The 22,543-nt window shown below is 37.9% G+C and overlaps 1 protein-coding gene and 1 non-coding gene across 4 annotated transcripts in view; both read left to right on the top strand.

Moving 5' to 3' along the window:
- WAPL (WAPL cohesin release factor) overlaps positions 1-22,197 on the top strand; it is an 80,894-nt gene extending 58,697 nt beyond the window's left edge. For all 3 annotated transcript variants that reach the window (XM_075560999.1, XM_075561000.1, XM_075560998.1), the window contains exons 10-19: positions 1,587-1,698; positions 2,133-2,230; positions 3,288-3,364; positions 7,456-7,631; positions 7,928-8,043; positions 8,397-8,561; positions 13,158-13,365; positions 15,808-15,896; positions 21,244-21,339; positions 21,613-22,197. In XM_075560999.1, the coding sequence (XP_075417114.1) occupies positions 1,587-1,698; positions 2,133-2,230; positions 3,288-3,364; positions 7,456-7,631; positions 7,928-8,043; positions 8,397-8,561; positions 13,158-13,365; positions 15,808-15,896; positions 21,244-21,339; positions 21,613-21,678 (1,203 nt within the window). In that variant the 3' untranslated portion in view covers positions 21,679-22,197. The remainder of the gene's footprint in view (positions 1-1,586; positions 1,699-2,132; positions 2,231-3,287; positions 3,365-7,455; positions 7,632-7,927; positions 8,044-8,396; positions 8,562-13,157; positions 13,366-15,807; positions 15,897-21,243; positions 21,340-21,612) is intronic.
- On the top strand, positions 12,784-12,913 carry LOC142460525 (small nucleolar RNA SNORA3/SNORA45 family). The gene has a single exon (XR_012786714.1). It is a non-coding gene; the product is annotated as a small nucleolar RNA SNORA3/SNORA45 family (small nucleolar RNA).
- Positions 22,198-22,543: the final 346 nt, after the last annotated feature.

Genomic DNA, 22,543 nt, shown 5'->3' with positions numbered 1-22,543 from the left:
TTCCATAGAATGATAATTTACAATATTAATATCATGATGTATGATTCAAATAACAAGGCTAATGAATGCAGTATAGTGCTCTGGTAAATGAATTTAGCTGGTTTTTAGCTCTGTTTAAAAGGATGATTCCAGTTTCCTGATAAAATATTTGAATAGTCACCTACTTTTACTGTAGTCTCAGAAGCCCAGAGAGACAGTTCTGCTCTGTCCTATAGCATTGCTGTAAGTTGGAATATACTCCATGTCAGTGAGTTTTTAAATACTTCCTTATAGTATGATCAGTGTACCCTTAAATACTGAACATATTTTTGTACAAGTAGCAACAAACAGTAATTCTTTTTCCGTGTTAAAAATCTTAGTGCATTTTTTACTTTATCCACATCAATTACCTTCCTTTATTTTTAAACAAAAGTTTATTTGGGTACTCTGCTATGACATATCTTAGTTGAATTTGTTTTAGTAGTACTTTGATTCTGGTTCTATTTTGTGTTATCTTGGAAATAAGCTTGGAGTTTTTGTTTAAGAATAGCATATTCTATCTCTCTGATAAGTTTATAATGTTAAGAGTTCCTCTAATATAATATTGTTTGGATTTCTAAATTAACATATACAGCTCCAAATAGATCATCGTGAATTTAATATAATCTTTCATTGTGTTAAAGGAGAAGACCGGGTCTTTAAAGTTTTTGCTAAGTAAAAACCTTTTCTTATTTAGAAATTATTTTATTACAACGGGAACTAGATTATTCTGTTAAGGTTTAGCCATCTGTTGTTGTTGTTGTGTTTTTGTTTTTTTTTGCTAAAGGCAAATTAAAAAAAAAGAAAAATTTATTGTGTAGTCTTAGTTGTATAATCTTCTGAATTCCTATTAGGGGTAGTCAGGAAACTTTGTGTCTCTAAAATTTTGTCTTGATGGCCTCATGGTATTAGTGTCCAAGCAGATAGCCCTGCAGTATAAAATTTAAAACTCTGAATGTTCAACACTGTAAAGAAACAGAATATTTGAATTTAAAATGGATTAGAAAATTAATATGTAAAACAAAAAGCCTTAAAGAAAAATAAGAATTATAAACAGATCTAGAGAATATTTGACCTTCGTGCAGTCAGGTAAATCCATTTGAAAGCGCTAAGATACTGTTTCCTAGCCTCAGATGCCACACATTAAAAATGATAACTTGTGCTTTGAGGGATTCAATTCATCTGACAATAGTTTTGCTCCTGGGAATATTCTTGGTTACGTCCTTTGTATGCAATTAATTCAATATATCGATTTACATTAAAATATGTATGTGTGCTTTGACTCACCAGTGACATCCTTAGGCCTCTGTACTGTAGAAATAGTTGTACCTATAGATTGAACTATCAAATAATACCAAAATTACTATGAAATCAAGCCATATGGTTAAGAAACACTTCACTTATAGACTAGTGTGATGAAATCAGTATATTTTTACTGAGAAAAACATGTGCTAGGAAAAAAATTGCTGTTTAGCATGCATGGAACTTTTGTAAAGCAACACTATCTAGAACTGTTAATTCCAAGTTATTGTGAAGAGTCAATATTTATTAACCTTTCTGACTTTTAGACTGGGCATTTAGCTATGGAGACCTTACTCTCCCTTACTTCTAAGCGAGCAGGAGACTGGTTTAAAGAAGAACTACGGCTTCTGGGTGGCTTGGATCACATTGTAGATAAAGGTAGGGCATGCATGTGTGTAGCATGCATACCTCTCTACCAGTTAATGTATGTGTATAACAAGTTTCTGTTTTAAATTATGTGAGGGCTTACATTTCAGATCATCCACTAACCAAACCTCCCAGTAGTTTACCCATCACCTGTTCCTTATACATGCATAACTTTATCATGTACACCTTTTATATGACTCAGAAAGATAAATGTTTCCGTTGTTAAGCAAGGCTCTAGCCTTTAAATACAAGACCATTAACACTTTTATAGTAGAAGTTATGGGAATAAAATAATTATAAAGAAAAATCACATTTCAGTATTTCATAGTTTAAAACTGAAAATATGTTTAGAGAGATGCCAGCATACTTTAAGCATGGTTATGAGCTCATTGCTAAATATTAAAACAGTAAGATATTCTCCCTTGTGCTTATTTTTCTTTTCTTAGTAAAAGAATGTGTAGATCATCTAAGCAGAGGTGAGGATGAAGAGAAATTAGTGGCCTCCCTGTGGGGAGCAGAGAGATGCTTACGCGTTTTAGAAAGCGTGAGTATGAACAACTATTGGGGTGAATAATTTCAAGTGTGAGTTGTGTGTGTGTGTGTGTGGCTATGAAGTTTATATTAGTTATACCTAATGTAAGACTACTGAGAATGCAAGTTGAAATGCTGTGCAGTCTTCACACAATGAGTTATTAATGAGCAAGTTGAATAGTTTCCTATTTCAAGAACATATATTTTAGTTATTTATACTTACCTACTCGTACTCACCAAATGAACCCTACACATCACATTTGTTTATATGTGCCAAGTGTTCTTGTCCTTTCATTGATGCAACAGCCTACAATAAATTAACTTCTTTGAGTGTGGGGGTGAGATAGTTAAATGCTGTAAGGTCCCCTCTTCAGCATGCCCCCATCCCCCAACGAATAAGCATTTTCTTGACTGAATTAACTGTTAATTGAATCAGCTTATTTGTAAGATCAACCTATTTTTGGCTTTAGAGGATGATGCTTTGAACTACAATAATTTAAAATATTTTCTAGCTTTTATGAATAAATGCATGGCTTAACTCTGTTCACCAACAGTTAGTATAGATTAGAATTTATGCTGCTGCTAAATTTCAGGGTGTATAGTTTTTGTTGTCGATTGGATTATCTGTGTACTTTAAGTAGAGAAATCCAGCGTTCCTGGTTTCTATGAAATTATTATGCTCTATCCCCTTTCGAGTACTTATTAAAGAAGTATTCTTTTGAATTCGCTTGTGAAATGAAAGTATTGATTATATAATTGAGGGTTATTCATTTTTCACACATTGCTTGGTATTTAATTTTTGGGAATATAATAGAATATACTAATATATTAAGTAATTATAGGAGTGATAGTTTAATTCTTGTATAAAGCAATAGCTTTACTATCTTAAATATGGAACGTGTGTATTATCAAATTATTTCCTTAGGTGATAATGACTGTTCTTTTTATATTTTGGCATCTTTTGAAGTACCAGGCATAGTGTCTTATGTGTGCCTGAGTGAGTGAAAGTTATGGATCACCACAAGTATACCAGAGAAGTAGTGTTTACTGTTTTCTTTAATTACTTTTAGGTAACAGTGCATAATCCAGAGAATCAAAGTTACTTGATAGCATATAAAGACTCACAACTTATTGTTTCATCAGCTAAGTAAGTTTTACTAACGTTACATGTTATTTTTTAAAATTGGAATGACCATAGAGAAAGATTCTTACATTTCCATCTATCATGCTCTGTGTCAAAGGCAGTTACCGTATACTGCAGTGGGTAGGAGCACAGATTCTAGAGCCAGAATAACGGACTATGGCATACCTCAGCTTTGTAACATTAGTTTAGGTATATGACGCTTGTTTGCTAGAAGTTTTTCAAATGTAGTAGGGAGCCCTAGTGGTGTAATAGTTAAGCATTGGCCTGCTAACCACAAAGTCAAATTCAAATCCACCAGCCCCTCTGCATGAGAAAGATGGGCTTTCTACTCCTTTCAGTAGTTGCTTACAATATTGAAACCCACAAGGGTAGTTCTACATTGCCATATGATGGCAGCTTGGGGGTGGGGGGGTGTATGTATACGCATATATATACACTATTTAAATTAATTACATAGATGTGTCACTATTACATATTTATACCTAATTGGAAAATATAAATTACATATATTAACCTTTATCAACTGATGTATTGTTACAACAGCCCCAGGGAAATCAATAGAATTACTACTTCTCTGCTCCTCTGTAGAAAGACAAGGTTTTCTACTCCCATAAAGAGTTGGTTTTGGAAACTCACGGGGGCAATCCCACCCTGGTTTATAGAATCACTGTGAGTCAGAATTTACTCAATGGCAGTGAGTTTGGTTTTGAGTATTTAATATATAAACGAGTTAATACTGGGGTACATAAAGTATTCTTACTTGGGTTCCATTTTACACATGCATGGGATTATTCCAAACCAAGTGCTTTAAAACATATGTCTACAGTCAGTGGATGGCTATAGACAAGTTCTCTCAATAATATATTTGTCTTAGTTTCATTGAGGCTCTTCAAAAAAAAATTTAATCAAAACAGTGCCTTCCAAGGGGAACTACTTGGCCAGTTAAATTCAAGGCAAAGAGGTCGGCTCAGAAGATTATGGTGCCTGCTTTTTTTGTAATTTTGATAGATTTTTTCATCAAGGACATTGGACAAACTCATTAGGTAGAAGCTTCAAGAAAATTGAAAACTTCGGCGATGAGGGAAAGGCCAGGAAGGTTGTGTCAAGGAGTTGCTTTCATCACACCATTTCCCCAGGGTAGTAAGGGCTGTTTCTGTGAGACTTTCACTGGTAAACCTCACCCTGTCTACTTGCTAGCCCTGGTTTTGCCCAAAGTTCCTCCCCCCCCCCCCCCCCCAGAAAAAGAGAAGAAATAGGATTTGAATCCCCCGAGAATTCTACAACTGCTGTTTTGACATGCATTTGTATGGTTGTAAATTGAAGACTGTAGAATTCAGGGTACAGAAATGGGAACATGATCTTCAGTAGTTGTTGGTAGGTACCATTGAGTAGGTGCTAACCCATAGTGACCTCATGCATACAGGCCGAGACACTGCCCAGCCCTGCTCCATCCTCACGATTGTTCCTGTGCTTGAGCCCATCGCTGCAGCGACAGTGTCAATATAGCTTCTTGAGGGTTTTCCTCCTTTTAGATTCCCCTCTACTTCCAAGCATCATGCCCATCTCTGGGGATTGGTATGGACTTTAGATGAGGGGTTATGTTGATAGGCAATAGTTTCACATTTTGACATCTTAGTTTAATAAATATTTCTGGTTTTTTGTAGCAATACCTTTTGACTTACCCGTGTATATCTGAAGCCTAGGTTAGTGAGTACTTTACTGTAAACCATACGTACTAATTTATATTCATGTACTCTTCCAGTGCTCATCTCTGCCCATTATTTGAAGCCTATTTTCCACGAGTCTGTAGATGACTTTTCCCATATTCCCACCCCTCACCTCTCAGCATACATGGCACACTAATGCATGTAACATTGTCAGTATCTCCAGCTCCTGGGTCTAAGCACAACAGCACCTTCCTATTATTTTTTACATTTAATTAATTAATTTAAGTATCTTGTTATTGCTGTCCTAATTGTCTGAACTCTTTCCAACACATTACTACGAGAACTTAATCTTCCTGATTATCTCTGGTTTATTAAAATTAGCCTCAAAGTTCAAATTGCTATGATTACTTGCCGTATTTGAATATAAGAGGGAGCTAATTTTTTTCATGAACTTTTTGAAGTCCCGTTGTAAGGTTTAAGGCCCAGAGCAGTTTTTCTCTCAATTTGTGTTCCTATTCATTTATTTACTATATATACTCGAGTATAAGCTGATTTATTTTTCCAGCACATTAATGCAGTTTTTGTGGTAAAACATAGGTGCCTCCGCAGATATTCAGGTCGGAGCCCTACTATGTAGAGGTTCAGATTAAGACAAAAGTGAGTAAAATAGTATGAGAAAGTGATTTGAAAAATTAACATACAGACCTGATCTTATTTCTGTTTAAAACGTTACCCATTTCTCTTTTCAATATTATTTTGAAACAAATCCAGACATCACATTTCATCCTTAATTACTTTAGAACATACTCTCTACAGGAGGCCTTTGTTTTAAATTTTAGCTGTAATTCCACTGTCACACCTTCTGCATCACTGCTTACTTGTCCCTTTTTGGGGTGTCTGAATTTCCTGTAGGTGCTTTTAATGTTAGATTGTCATTTACTTGTATGTTTTATAATAGACTTTGTACTTTAAGGCCTGGATTATTTTGCCATGGTTTAACCCCCCTTACCAAAGTGTATAAATTAAACCTGCTTCTGATTTGAAAATGTCTTTTTTTTGGGGGGGGGAGCAATTTTATAACTTTTCACATGTATCTTATAAAAGAAGATATTTGATACAAGTTTCAGATACTATGATTAGGAAATTCAGGATAAATGGCTCAGGAGTAAAAGAGCACTTGGCGAATTTTTTGAACTTTTCAACACATATCTTGGCAAATGCAGAAATAACACATTGAAAAACCACTAATTTATCACTGCCTCCCACTCATTCCACTTTTCCATACCACAGTTCAGTTCTACAATACTTCAGGCACTTGAGTTATCAATGATAAAAATAATTCCAGCTAGCATCCCAGACCTCAGAACAACTTTTTAAAACTACTTAGCTAACTGGAAAAAGGAAAAACCTCAACTCACTGCCATTAATTGATTCATGACTTATAGTGATCCTATATATGGTTTCTGAGGCTCCTGAGGAGCCAGCTGATAGGTTTGAACCACCAACCTTGTGGTTAGTCCAGAGCTTACCGGAAAGTACTATTACAGCTCCTTATTAATAATTAAGAAAAAGGCTGTGAAAATTTGAGGAACGTGGTAGAATTTCTTACCTATTTTGTAAGGACAAGGCTGGAGTAGACTAAATGTGGTTCATTTTTTGTTCGTGATTTTGTGTCATGTGTGCACACATATATAAAATACATAAAGAATCAGCTAACAGTCTGGTTTACTTAATGTTATGCTTTGACTATATATCATTAGTGGAGTTGGTTTTTAAAAAGAGTCTTCAGGAACACTTGGCCCATGTAAAGATTAAGTTTGCTATTTTGTATAGGTTCGTGAGAATCATTGCATAATGCTTGCTAGTTCTGTATGACTGCCAGGAGATAATGTCAGTTATGACCTTGTGTTAAAAAATAAGACTTCCTTGATAGGACATTCCCATGTGTCTAGAGTACTATTAATATCAATTACATTGTCTACCTTGCTAAGATCATGTAGTCTACATGAAAAAGTTACAGTGAAATAGAGTGTCAGCTCTTAACTCTTCTTTGGGCATGAGTTACAGTGGGTCTGTTAAATTGGAGAGAGTTAGTAGCATGAGCTAATCTGGACCGGGGACATGAATAAATAAATACAAGCAAACCTTCTGCTTTAGGTTGTAATTTTATCTTTACTTTGACAATTTTTGAGTTTTTCCAAAACAGGATCAAATGGAACACTTAGGGTGTGTAATTTTAGATAGTAGATATAATTTGAGGTTGACGGCTTAATAACTTGCAGTCTGGTGGCATGGGGATGGTGGTGGCAGCAAAGGTAACAAAATCTGAGATCATTTATGACATTTAAAACAAAACCAAAGTAAATAGAAATTCTTTGGATAACTTGGTATTTAACATAATGTCCTACATTTTATCTTCTCTCTAAGAGCATTACAACATTGTGAAGAATTGATTCAGCGGTATAACCGTGCTGAAAACAGTATATGCCTACCTGACAGTAAGCCTCTGCCTCACCAGAATGTAACTAGCCATGTGGGCAAAGCAGTGGAAGACTGCATGCGGGCCATCATTGGGGTTCTGCTCAATTTAACTAATGATAATGGTAAGTAATGTTTGCATGGCCCTCGCATGATGCATCCCACCCACCCCCTGCCTCCTCCCTCATAATTAAGTGTTCAAATTGCCTCACTCATTTATAAATTCAACTGCCAGTTATTAAAATGGACCCAGTGTCTTGGCTTGGAAAGTACATAGAGAGACAACCGAGTCCTTCAGTAAAAGACTAACTGTACATCAATAGTTTCTCACTAATTGTCTCATCGTGTTAGTAAATGCTGGCTGTTTAATGTCAGAAGGAAGAATTAGTACAAGCGTTCTGTTTACCTTGCAATCTTTCAGAGTGGGGCAGCACCAAAACAGGGGAACAGGATGGCTTGATCGGCACAGCAATGAATTGTGTGCTTCAGGTTCCAAAGTACCTACCTCAGGAGCAGAGATTTGATATTCGAGTGCTGGTGAGTTTGAACTACCTATTTTTAAAATATATATTTTATCTGGTAAGATGATGAAAATGTGATCTTAATTTTGAGTTTAAGAACCAATGCTTTGTTGTGCACTCATTTGTTGCCATGAATTCCTCATGAGCATACTTTTTATTGTATGAAAGAGAACAATTAAAGTCCTTACGTAAAAATAAATAGTATGAGAACAAAGAAGTGGCAATTAACACTGACTGCTAAAGTTCTGTAGAAGATCATTTTTACCTCTTTACAGATGGTCAACCAATGGTTAACATTTCTGTCTGTAGAAACAGTATACATTTCTTTTTCATTCTCAACTGTGAATTTTGCATCTTTTCTTTTTTCAGGGCTTAGGTCTGCTGATAAACCTAGTGGAGTATAGTGCTCGGAATCGGCACTGTCTCGTCAACATGGAGACCTCCTGTTCTTTTGACTCTTCCTTCTGTAGTGAAGATGGAGATGATAGTTTAAGGATAGCTGGACAAGTCCATGCTGTTCAGGCATTAGTACAGGTAAGCATCAATGTAGAAGTAAAATGACATCTGCAGTTTATTGCTCCCAACCAATTCTTTCATTAGTTGTTTCACACACGCAAACTTTTTTTCTTTTTAAAGTAAGAACTCCTGAAGCATGTGTTGCTGGCAGAGACCGTTTTTTTTAGTTCTCACCAAGTCTTAAAAATGCCTAGATTCTGGGCTTAAATTTTATTCTTAACCAATTAAAACCGTGGTGCAGTTTTTCTGAAGACCAGTGGTTTAATTGCACCTTTGCTTTCCTGTGCTACTGATGTGTTTACACTTCAAGTATGTGATTTTTGGCTGTATGGTTTACCATAATCCTTTTTGTAATGTAGTTAATTGAGGGTGGGTGGGGGTTAGTTATGAGCAACAAGAAGAGACATGTCACCCTTTAGATCCCTCTGTGTTTATTAGCAGGTCTCCTCTCCAGGATTATAGATCTCAGAAAAACTAGAAATCTTTTGCTAACCATTCCACAGCCGGTTTGGATAGTGACAGAATAACTGAACATGGGATATCCTGGGTGGAGTCAAAGCCATACTGTTCATTATTCTCCATTATGTATAATTGAGAGTTGAATGTGGATAGGAAGGCTTCCCCCTGGATTCAGTATAGTCATAAAGGACCCTGAAATTTTAGACTTTACTTACTTAACAATGAAATTATATGTGAAACCAATGAGAAAGTATTTGTCAATAATAGTAATTAGAAAGTAAGAGTAATGGTAATACTAGACTATTTTGTTTTTCAGTTACCATTTAGAAATGCATACCTTAAATTTTTTTATTTGGCTAATTGACATTTCTTTTTTTCTGCTAAAGAGAGGCATTCCTTTCTTGTGTGTTTGTTATTTCTGGACTTTTTATTTTGAAATGCTTGACTCACGAACAATACAGAGTCCCATGTACCTTTAACCTGACTTCCCCTAATGGTGGCATATATCGTAAAGGTACTAATACGGAGCCTTGGTTATACAGTGGTTACGCTTGGCTGTCGGCTGAAATGTTGATGATTTGAAATCTCCCATGAGATTCTGTTCTTGTAAACCTAAACCAATCAATACCCCCTATTATGCTACACACACCCTGTTTGCATAGTTCCACCCCATTGTTTGGTGGGAGTTTCAGAGACATGGATAAGAGAATCACATTAAGAAACAACACTTATAAGTGGAGAGCAAATGCTTTGAGAATGATTGGGGCGGGGAATGTGCAGATGTGCTTTATACAATTGATGTATGTATATGTATGGATTGTGATAAGAGTTGTATGAGTCCCTAATAAAATGTAAAAAGGGAAAAGAAAATGATTAGGGCAAAGAATGTACAGATGTGCTTGATGTATGTATATGTATGGATTGCGATAAGAGTTGTATGAACCCCTAATAAAACGTTTTTAAAAAAAAAAGAAATAACACTTAACCACAGGTACCCTGAAGGACGCTAGTTTTTGTGTGCTTTATTGATATTTACTGTTGGACTTTAAAACGACCATATATACTCGAGTATAAGCCAAGCTTTTCAGTACATTTTTAATGTAGTTTTGTGTTAAAATTGGGTGCCTCAGCTGATATTCAGGTCGGCATATACTCTAGTGTATATGGTAAGAAAGACTTTAAAACATAGTAATAGATAAACACTCCATGTTACACTCAGAATGAAGAAAGTCAAATAACCCTACCCCCACTCCCCCCAGAGTTTTGGTCATTGGAATGCACACACATTTTGTGTTCTGTAGCTTAAAGATCGGTAGTTCTGATCCATGAAGTGTGCCATAGGGGAAGGCGTAGTGATCTGTTTGAAAAATTCAGAGGCAAGAAAATTCTAGGAGGCTGCTCTCCCTAACCCTTGGGCCTGTAAGGTGTTGAAAATGATGTTGACTATAGGTTGTAGATTTTAGTTTTAATACAAATATAATGTTAACCCCTCTCCTCAATGGGCCTTGGGGACTGGAACCAGTTTGAGAATCACGTTCTTTATAATGAAGCTTTAAGTTTACTTTCTAAAAGGCAATTGTGTGAGGGTGTACCCAAAAGAAAAACAGGATATTTTTTCCCCCGAAGCTGTATATTTAAAATATTTTACAAACTAACCTTTTACCTTCAAAGTACTCTCCATTACACTTAACACATTTGTCAAATCTGTGACTCCATTCTTGGATACATTTCTCAAACCCATCTGTATTGCTGACAGCACCTCGTTTTTTTTTTTTGTTCACCTCTTCCGCATCATCAAATCACTGACCTTTCACGTCTCTGCATTTGTGGAAACAAAGAGAAGTCACATGGAGGGAAATCAGGGGAGTCATGGGCGTGGCTCAGGAGAGGCATGCTGCTTTGTGCCCAAAACAGGCACAGCTGTGATGGCTGTGTGAGCAGGTGCATTGTTGTGTTGGCCCCTGCTGCCACAAATCAGGCCTTTTTTGGTCACACACTGTTGTACTATCATTTCCGAACCTCTAAATTAGTGGTTCTCATCCTTCCTAATGCCACGACACATTAATACAGTTCCTCATGTTGTGGTGACACACACGCCTCCACATTAGAATTATTTTCGTCACTACTTCATAACTGATTTTGCTACTGTTAAGAATTGGGCGACCCCTGTGAAAGGGTGGTTTGACCTTCAGAAGTGTCGAAACCCACAGCTTGTGAACTGCTGCTCTAAATAGAAAGCTTAATTAACTGTCTGACCTGTTAGACTGACCTACACTTGTTCCTCTGTTCAGGAAGTTGATGGACTTCCAGAACGAGATTTGTCATCAATCAACGTGTCACCTTATTTTAACAAACCACTTGTACACTTGAGTTTTACCCATAGTGCTGCCTTTGTAAGCCATCACAACAGTTTCTGCAGCTTTTTTCCCAAGCCGGAAACAAAATTTCACAGCTGCACACTGTTCTCGTAAATCGGCCATCACGATAAACAACGTTCCAGTGAAACTACTTTTGTGAAAAACATTCATTGTGACCAGAGAGAATCTTCCAGGTGACTCCACTGGGTGCACTAACCCAGAGTGAGTTGCTCAATTAGGCCCCTCACATGGAAAAACACATACTACGAAAGCGCTGGCTCACCCAGCACAAATCCCGGGCTTATTGGTACCTCCTGTATATTCTTTACTTGAAGTTTATACACTGTTCTACTTTGATATCGGCTTGGCAGGTTGATTATCAAGTCAGTTTTCTTTGGTGACATGGATGTTCTGTTAAATTACAGTAGTGAATATATTTAGGTTGACTCAAGGCACACCTATGTGTTCATTTTACTTGGATCTGTGATTGCCGCGCTAACGGCCGCGGCAGCCAGTAAACAACACATTGCATTGGGCAAAGGTGGTGAAGCAGACTTATTTAAATAAAGTGTTAACAAACAAAGATAGTACTTTGAGGACTGGTACACCTGGACCAAGCCATGGCATTTTCAGTGAATAAGGAAACCCAGAGAAGACTTGTTGGATTTGAATTACGGCATTGGCAAGGAATATTGATATTCCCTGGACTGCCAGAAAAACAAATCAAATATCTTGGGAGAAGTACAGCTGGAATGGGCCTTGGAAATGATGATGGTCAGATTTGGTCTCGCCTACTTTGGGCATGTTAAGTGGGACCATCCTTGGAGAAAGACAACATGCTTGGTAGAAACTCAGCAAAGGAGAGACCCTCAATAAGACGGCTGGTCACATTGACAGCAGCAATTGAGGACTGCTCTGGTCCAGCCAGTGTTTTATGTCTTTGTATGTAGGGTCAGTAGGAATTGAAACAGATTCAGTGGCATCTCAGACCACATGGGCATCGTAGCAAGGCACGGAAAAGAAAGCAGAGGCAGCAGAATTCCACGACTTCCCTTTCAGACTCTGAGTTTTCTCTTTTAATAACATTTGTTGAGACTGTTTCGTATTTTTCTCTTGACCCTTTGCTTTTTGCTGTTAGTTAACCTTACTTGACCTTTCTTCTGAGTAAGTCATGTTACTTTTCCTTGGATAGTTTCATTTTATTAGGTGCCTTTTCTTTCAGTCTGCTTAGGCTTTTTATTTTAAGATGTAGTTTACCTTTTGGATTTCAATTTTCTGCCCATTTTAATCTTAATTAAGAGAAATTACCATCATGTTATGGCCTCTGATGTCTCCAACAAAGGATTTGCTCAATTTTCCACATCCCTTGGAAACAGAAGGGAGACTTGGGATTCAGACTTTTAATTGTTAAGAATATAATAACCGTCGAGGCTAGAGTCACGCTTGGGCACTGGTTATTGCCTTGGTGTGCTAGAGCCCTCGGAGAGTAAGTGCTGACCGTATTCACTGGCTGTGCGTCTCGTGGCACAGCCAGTCACCAGGTTAGCGACATGCCTCAGGTTAAAAAAAAAAGAATAGAATAACCTCCGTTGTGAGTAAATGTACTTACTTTGTTCGCATCCCAGCAGAATGTTTGTTTCAACCCTCAGTGGTATGCACCCAACTTTTTACCGGTCGATAGGTCTCCTGGGGGTAGAGCCTTCTATTTGTTTACTTACACTTTTATGTTGATTGGTCTATCTTTTTAATAATCAAAAGCTTCTATTTTAAATAAAATTTATAAACTAATTTTCATTAGCTATTCCTTGAGCGGGAGCGAGCCGCCCAGCTGGCAGAAAGTAAAACAGATGAATTGATCAAAGATGCTCCCACCACTCAGCATGATAAGAGTGGAGAATGGCAAGAAACAAGTGGAGAAATACAGTGGGTGTCAACTGAAAAGACAGATGGTACAGAGGAGAAACAAAAGAAGGAGGAGGAGGATGAAGAACTTGACCTCAATAAAGGTATGCTTACTTTAAATGGTGTATAGTAATTGAGAATAATGGCTGGATATTCCCTTTCCACAATTATGTATTTGCATGATCATTTTGTTGCTGTTTTATAATCTACCCTCCTGTTAATCCAGGCAAGTTTTTTTCACATCAGTAATCTTTAGTTTGTTGCTGACGCCATAGCAGCCTGGAAGTAGGAAGTAACGGGGGGGGGGGGGGGGGGGGGCATGCTGGTTTTGGAATAGTATGGCTAAGCCAGCCATGCCCCTCCCTCCTTTCTCCCTTTTGTCTGCTCCTGTTTCTCTCTCTCTCTCTCTCTCTCTCTCTCTCTCTCTCTCTCTCTCTCTCTCTCTCTCTCTCTCTCTCTCTCTGCCCCTTTTTTGGCTTCCACAATGAATTTTCTCACAGAAACTAGAATTCTGAATTCAGGTATTTCCAATATCTTTCTCTATTGACTCTCTAAGCTTAGAGGATGTTCTTCATGTAGCTTATGTCTACCATGTCTCTGCTTCTCTCACTTGTTTAATCTCTTTTATATCTCAAAATAGATTGATTCAAGATACACCCTATGCTAATCATGTGTGATTTAGCAAAGAAACCCCATAGATAAAAGAGTTAGGATTTACTTCACATATTTTGGGAATCACAATTAAATCCATAATTCTCCACAGTGGGCCACCAAGATTCATATCCTTGCAACATGGAAAATATATCAGCCAAAACATCTTTAATCCCAAAATCTTGTTTTCTGAATCATCAGATCACAAAACAGGATGATAACATAAAGTCTACCATACCACTAGTCAAGTTGGTAACACATGAACTGTCACAAGTGCCAAGGACAGTATGAAGGATTATAACTTCCCAGTATTGGGTAGGTTTAGAACCAGACCCCTAGTCTTATCAAACAACATGCCTTCCTGAGTCTTTCTTCCACTTGTGGATAAAGAGAAGCAGTTTACCAATGTGGCTCTTTTTTTATTTTAGAAATATGAGAGTTCTATATCAGTCTCTTTGACCCTATATTATTATTAATTACAGGAATCGTTTTTCAAATGGTAAATAGCAGGCACTGACAAGGAATACCCTAGTCTTTTACTGACCAAAAATAGTATTTATTGCACCAAAACCGCCAAAGTTCATGATTAAGCCAACTTCTGTAGTCATTTGAAAATTAATTGAACTAAAATTAAGAGTCTTTTAAACAATTCAGCTTTACACAGCTAGGAACTGATCCTCAGCAGTGTTGGTTGGTTAATTGTATGTGCTTTTTCAATTTATGTTGACTTGTCTAATGTTACTTCTTGTGATAGTTTCTAAGAAGTCTCTTCCATTTTCTCAGTTTCTAAGTTTTTATGTTTCCTTTGTTGTAATGATATTTTTTGGTTGTTTATTAGTCTTTAAAAAAAAACTTTTGAGATACAGTGAACCTCTATGGTAAAGTTCACCCCGTTAAAGGAAGAATTCCCGGGGAGAGAGTGACTTCCAGTGGAAGTACTGACATATCTAGACAATTCATGACTCTAGTGGTCTTTGGGGATGGGCTTCTTGGCACAGTATTTTCATAATTAATTAGCCCAAGTTACAGATATATCAGTACTTAATTTTGTTTATTCATTAATGGACATTTGCTCTTTGGGTTATTATAAATCTGCTGTGGACATGTTTTCATTTCTCTTGAATATCTAGGTAGGAGTGAAATTGCTAGGTTACATGGGTAGTCTACTGTTAACTTCTTTTGAGGGACTACCAAACTATTTTCCACAGTGGCTACAGAATGTTGCCGTTCCAGCAGCAGTATAATGAGAGATTTCAATTTCTCAATGTTATTAGTAAGACATGTTATAATTTTTCCCTTTAAGTTTATTTTTGTTTTCATCATCCTAGTAGGTATACATTGTGATTTCATGGCTACTAAGGCTGAGTATTTTTTCAAATGCTTAATCAATTTTTGTATCTCTTTAGGGAAATGTTCTTCAAAATTGTTTTCCTATTTTAGATTACAAAGGAAATTATCTTTTTTTGTTGTTGTGTTGTCTTTATATATACTCAATACCAGTCCCATATCACTCACATGATTTGAAACTCTGAGAGTCTGATGGTGTCTTTTGAAGCATACAGGATTTTTATTTTGACCAAATATAACTTATAAGTATTTTTTCTTTTGTCATATATGCTGTTATAGCTATATAAGAAACTAATGCCTAACCCAGCATCATAAAGATTTATTTCTTTGTCATCTAAGAAATTTGAAAGTTTAGCTCTTCAATGTAGGTCGATTTTTTTGGTTACTTTTTATTAATTTGTATTAGGTGGCCATTTTACATGTGCTTTTCCAAATGTTCCAGTGCTGTTGGTTGATGTCTGGCAATTCTAAAGAAAATACAAAAAAAAATTGATTATGGGGATTTTTATTTTTTGGAATTACTATTATAATTATGTAAATGTTTGTAGCCCTTCAGCATGCTGGCAAACACATGGAAGATTGCATCGTGGCCTCATACACAGCACTGCTTCTTGGTTGTCTCTGCCAGGAGAGTCCGGTAAGTAAATCATTCAATGAATATTCACACTTTTCCCTATTTATGATGTTTCAGAAAGACTTGACTTGCTATATTGTTTAACTTTTTAAAAGTCTTTTTTATTCATGATGAAAAAATGAGCAAGAAAAATGCAAAATTTTAATAGCTTCTTTTAAATTACTTAGCTTTATTTTTCAACACACAAAACACCTCCAGTGGAGGATTTACTAATTAAATAAGACTTGGACTGAGATGAATTGATTTTTACTATATAGAACTGAATGTACTTTTCAGAATTGGGCTGTTGGTAATATAAAATTACTATTGTGAAAATTAAGAGTATCAGAGAACTTCTAATGTTGAGAGGGAGAAATATTTACATATGTAAAATTAAATTTGAAATCATGGTAAGCCTTATGGCATTCAAAACTTTCATCCGATCGTTGAACTCTGCTAAGGTGCATTTCAAAATAAGTGTGTTTGGCCCGCATGGAAGCGCTCCGTTCCTAAATTGCTGGACTTGAGGACGCATCAACTTAGAAAGCATAGCCGCGCTTAGAAACGTCTTGTATGACTTAATTCATTGTTTCAGTTATGTCATCAAGTTTGGATAATGCCCATCTTTAAACTTTACAGTTTTCTTCATGTTGTTTTGTCCTTTATTAGCTCTCTCCAATGTCCCGTGCTGACTGTTGCTGTGTGTTTTGTACTAGTGCAAGATATGACAAAATAATTTATAAACTATCAAGGGTTCATGAGGGAGGGGGTCGCAGGGAGGGAGGGGGGAAATGAGAAACTGATAGCCAGTAAGTAGAGAGCAAATGCTTTGAGAATGATGAAGGCAGTGAATGTACAAATGTGCTTTACGCAATGGATGTCTGTATGGGTTGTGATCGCTTCTCGGCCTTTTGACTAAGATCAAGTGTATGGATTGTGATAAGAGTTGTATGAGCCCCTAAGAAAATGATTTATATAATAACAACTTTTTTAGAACCTTCCCCTGTAAGAGGTGGTCTCATTGGCTAGCCTTAGGCTATATGCTTTTGCCTGAACCAACCACTGGCTAGAAAAACAATGACTCTTTGTGGGTGAGATCATTTTGTACTTAAATGTGCAAATCCAAAGCAGTTTGACCTAGCACAGCATTAGAAGGTTATGATCATTGGGATTGTTTTTCTATTCGAGTAACAGAAATATGAGTCTGATTAGTATATGAAGAGGGTAATTTTGTGTGTTGCCTTTCAAATGGGTGGTGGTGGTATGTGCCGTGCTGTCAGCTCCCCCCCATACTGACCTTACGCACAACAGAATGAAACACTGCCCAGTCCTGCGCCATCCGCACAGTTGTTGCCCTGCATGAGCACATTGTTGCAGCCACTGTGGCAATCCATCTCCTCAAGGGCTGCCTTCTTTATTAATGCCCTTCTTCTTTACCAAACATGGTGTCCATCTTCAGGGACGGGCTTCTCTTGAGAACGTGGCCAAAATGTTTAAGTCGAAGTCTTGCCATCCTTGCCTCTCAGGAGTGTTCTGACCATACTTCTTCCAAGACACATTGGTTTTTCCTTTAAGCAGTCCATGGTACTTCGGGTCTTTTTCTATGGCGCTACAATCCATATGCTGCACTGATTCTTCTTAAGTCTTGTTACTCAGTGTCCAACATGGCTTGGGTGGAGTGCACCCTTAGTCCTCAGAGAAGCATCCTTGCTTTTCAGTACTCTAAAGAGGTCTTCTGCAGCAGATTTTCCTAGTGGAGTATGTCTTTTGATCTTTGACTGCTATATCCATGAGCATTGATTGTGGAGTCAAGCAAAACAAAATCCTTGACAACTTCAACCTTTTCTTCGTTTATCATGCTGTTATCTATTGGTCCTCCTGTAACGATGGTGGTCTTTACGTGGACTTGTCATCCACACTGAAGGCCACAGTCCTTGATCTTCCTCAACAAATGCTTCAAGTCCTCGTAAGGGAGGTTTAAAAATTAATATTCACAAAGCAAGAAAGAATGATTTTGTATGCTGTCGAGTTGATTCTAACATAATAGTCCCCCTGTAAAACTGCCCCCATAGAGTTTCCTGGGCTGAAATCCTTACAGGAACAGATCGCCAGGCCTTTTCTCCTGCTGGACCACTTGTTGGGTTAAAACCACTGAGGTTTCATCTAGCATCCTAATGCCTAATCATTCATTAGACATTATGGAGCCGCTAAGAAAGCGTGAGGGTTAGCTCTAATAGGAGGGTTGCATGAAAGGAGTGTAAGGCTAACAGGAAGAATTTAGTAAGAGGTGTTACAGTGCTTATTACTTGTAAGTAGGTTCATCCACACACGTGTGCTTTTTTTGTTGTCTGTGTTGTTGTTTTCTACATCTAATCCCCAGAGTCGTTCTCATTTTTCTAGGTCTTTCTCTTGTTCATCGTGGCCTTTCCTGGCACTATGGCTAGCAGTTTCAAGACTGAAATTATCATTGCCACAGGAGGTCCTGCAAGCTCTTCATCTCACTCTCTAGTAGCATAATAGCCCTTTCCTTCTTTGCCCGTGATAACACGTGAATGACAAATGATGAGGGCGGAAACAGAGGGAAAGAGGGAAAGGTCTCAAATAGCTGTGTGCATCACGATGAAACTGAAAGAATGTGGGATATTCTGTTTTTCCTTTACCCTAATGGCAGCCATGTGTCTAAGTCATATTTATTGAAATTGACTTGTATTGTGACCACAAGTGATGCAGCTTGGGCAATCTTCCCATGTAGATGTGTTTTTATTGCTGTGTCTGAAAAGATTAGAAGGTTCATAAATTGTAGGGGATATTAAGAAATTGGGCCTAAATTATCTTCATTGTCTGAAGGATTATGATTAACAAACAAGCCCCCCCCCCACCGCCAAAAAAAAAAGCAAGCTGATATTTCCAGATTTAAAGGAAATTGGTTTTAAGAAAGCAGGTGGTTGTTTCTGATTGATGCTGCAATGTGTTGCGTAGGGCGCAGAGGCAGTGATGAGTCTATCCAGTCTCTTTCCATTGTCCACCACTAGTTCTTACCACTGTGCACCTGATGCACTACAAAGTCAGTCTCCCAGCTTTTTCTGCTCTCTGGTTCTCTCTTCCTGGATTCTTTCTCATTGCCACTGTAAAATCAATTCTGATCAAATAACTTTCCTGTAAATTGCTGCTCATTTAGGGAAGCAATGACTTAAAAAAAAAATTTTTTTTTTAAATTACACGGCCCCAGAGTTAAGACTGCTTCGAATTTCCAAACCTTGTATTCCTGATAGGCCTAGGATACTTTAATTTCCCAAACGGGGGCTCGTGCTTTTTCACATCTTTTTAAAACAGTAATGCTTTATTGCAGTAGTGAAAGGGAGGGCGATTGTGAGGACAGAGAGGTCTTGTGAGAGCATTCAGAGCATCAGGATGTCTATGAAGGGAGCTCCCAACAGCCAGGGCAATTCAAATCTCAGGCCCGTGGGCAGCATGCCCCTATGCTGGTTCTAACCTCCAAGCCAACAAACCAAAGACCCTTCGCATGCTTCCTTCCTTGTCCATGACTCTACAAGACCCAGCTGAGGGGAGAACACGGCCAGATTGATGATTACACCTGAGAAATGGGACCAGAGCCAGTGGTTTGTTTGTAACCGGGACACCGACAGGGCAAGTACCCCACACCTGATGAAAGCCCCCTATACAGAGTTCATGCAGCAGCAACTCACTGGAGTCTTCAGGACCTGCCGCCCCAGGTCCTTTTCCTTCCTTTCCAAAGGAACTGTGCCTGCTGTTTGGGTGGTGAGTCCATGCTTCGCTACAAGACCCTGCAGAGCAGTTGCAACAGTAGGCGCCCTATTCAGCTATTTCTACACCATTGGTTCAGTGACAGACACAGTTACATACTTCACAGTACCGCCACATTCTGATTCTGGTGGTTCTGTTTCTGTTCATCTCTGCCCCGTTATATCTTCAGTTTTCGTCTACACGCCTTTTTGTTTTTCTGCCGGGTTCTCTATGTTTACAAGACATTGAATGACCTCCTCTCACTATGTTTCATTCTGTAGTGTTAATGGATTGCTATTTGATTGGGGCTAATGAAGTACTCTCATCCCAAACCTAGAATGTAGCAGTTTAATTCTTTTCTAAACCTGGGCTTGTCAAGGGCAGTCTATACCAGCGGTTCTCAACCTGGGGGTCATGACCTCTGTGGAGGTAAAAAAGGACCCTTTCACAGGGTCGCCCGATTCATCACAGTAGCAAAATTACAGTTATGAAGTAGCAATGAAAATAATGTTATGGTTGGGCAGAGGGTCACATGAGGAACTATGAAAGGGTGCAGCACTAGGAAGGTTGGAACCACTGCTGGTCTACAGACACCATAACCAATTCTTCTTCTGCGCTGCGGTGCTCCTTTCTCAGAAACTCTTAGAAGATGACATTTTAAAATCCAGCTTTTCTTTAACTCGGTATCTGACATTGCTGATGCTTTCATATATCTTATTTGCCATACATATAATTTCTAAGAAATAACAGCAAGATTTTTTTACTTGGTAGTTTTATACTTTGGGTCAGTGGTGACTTTCGGTGGGAGGCTTAGTTTGAATATAGGTGATTGATAAATTATACCTTAGCACATGGCTACTTTAGCAAGATTGTGTTGAGCTTCTCTCAGGAGCTATAGCTGTATCCCATTTATTTTACTTCTCTTAGCATTTCAGAAGTGGGTAGGAGGACTCAAGCAGTCTGTCATTCTCTGCTTCCACCAACAATTGTAGAATAGATGAGTCTTTTGAGAAGAGCTGTTCCTTTTACTCTCGCAGATGTGTAACTTTTTCAAAATAATAATGGAACAAGCTTTCTAGGCAGGTTATATGTTGTTGTGCTGGACTAGTTTATCGTTTACCTGAATCTTTAACAACAAAAGGAAAAATACTGTGATCTCTTCAGGCATTGAAAAAGGAGATAGGCAGCACGCACCCAATAGAATGATTTTTTTAAAAAGACAAAATATTAAAAACCAGTTCAGGCCCAAAGTGTTTTAGAAGGGAGAGTCTACAAGGGGGCGTCAAAATTTTGTGGGAAAAATTCCAGTCTTTCATTTTGCTTTTCTGTGAAGCCACCTCATATGCCTACAGATGCTTCTTTACAGTCTTAGCTGACGTTCCCGTCCCTCCTCCCTTTATTGATGGTGAATGGGATAGAGCAAGGAACACCCCACACACACACACACCTACCTTTCCCTTCCCTCCCGCCTCACACATTCACAATGATGAATGTGGAAAGGGAAACAATGTTAGTTTGGAGTTCAAGGACCTTGCAGGTTTGTAACAGGATATACTCTTAAAACCAATACGGGCAAGGTGCAAACTCATGTTTTCTGTTTGCTCAGATCAATGTGACCACTGTTCGAGAATATCTGCCAGAAGGGGACTTTTCAATAATGACAGAGATGCTCAAAAAATTCCTCAGCTTCATGAATCTTACTGTAAGTAGTTTTAATTGCAATTGAAAGTTAAGTAAAATACATTAATGATCTAGAAATATAAATAACAGTCATAATGAGTGGAAACTACAAAGGATTCTCTTAATTCTTTGTCTTTAAAATAATTGTTATTTATGTCCAAATGTATCGATCATGTATTAAAACCCAGACCTTTAATCGTAATGTGCTTTGATGAGTATGTAGCGCTTGGCATGGCATAGGAAATGTTAAAGCGTTGGTTTCTCAAGTATTAACCGCCGTCATTTCCCCTCTCAGTGTGCTGTTGGAACCACGGGCCAGAGATCCATCTCTCGAGTGATCGAGTACTTGGAACACTGCTAGCTGCTTTACCTCGGTAATGCGGGGCCACCCTTAGACAAAGAAAAGTCACGAAAGAAGAGCTATCAAGAACGTTCATCAGTATCATTCGTGTTTGGATTTTTAAGGCCACCTGATTTCTTCGTCATGCATTCTGCATTTGCTAAATGACAGTTACTACATCACAATCTGCACCTATCAAAAATGAGGGGAAAGGTTCAGGCTGTTAACAATTCCATGCAGTATTCAAATACACTTACTTTGGCAGAGTTTAGACCCTCCCCTTGCCGTCTTGCTTTGCTCTGGGCAAGTGTTCAGGGGATAATTTGTGCTGCTGTTAGTGCAACTGCTGTGTATGTTGAGCCACTGTTGTCATGCCAGCCAGGTGCAAAGGCAGCTTAGCTACTGAGGTATTGAATGTTCTGAGGACACTCTAGACATCAGCTTCGTTCCTTTTTCAGGCTCATTTGCTTTTGCTTTTTTTTGTTGTTGTTGTTGTTGAATGATTCCAATCGTAAATAAAGCTTTTAATAATTTTGTGAATTTTTTGGCTTGTTGTTCCCTGAACTATTGTCTATATTTAAAACTAGATGGAATCCAAAGACACAAAGGATTAATAGTATATTTTTTTATTATTGATTAGGTTTGGGTTGTTGGACTATTTTTCACTTTGGAGACCATGAATATACTCAATTTCATACCATAATGTGTCAGTAGCTATAGGTGGAAGAAAACAAGTTTAAGTTTGAAGGAATATAATTAATGTAAGGTGATGTGCCCTCTTAAAGAATGAGGCAAAAATCAACAAACCCAGGGTAGTTTACACTTGAGGTCCTTGAAACACTGTTAGGTTTTGAGGGAAAACTCTCTAAATATATTTTCTAATGTT

The sequence above is a fragment of the Tenrec ecaudatus genome, chromosome 10, assembly GCF_050624435.1.
Source record: "Tenrec ecaudatus isolate mTenEca1 chromosome 10, mTenEca1.hap1, whole genome shotgun sequence".
Taxonomy (NCBI): Eukaryota; Metazoa; Chordata; class Mammalia; order Afrosoricida; family Tenrecidae; genus Tenrec; species Tenrec ecaudatus.
The sequence above is the reverse complement of the archived record's forward strand: the minus strand, read 5'-3'. Positions and strand labels throughout refer to the sequence as shown.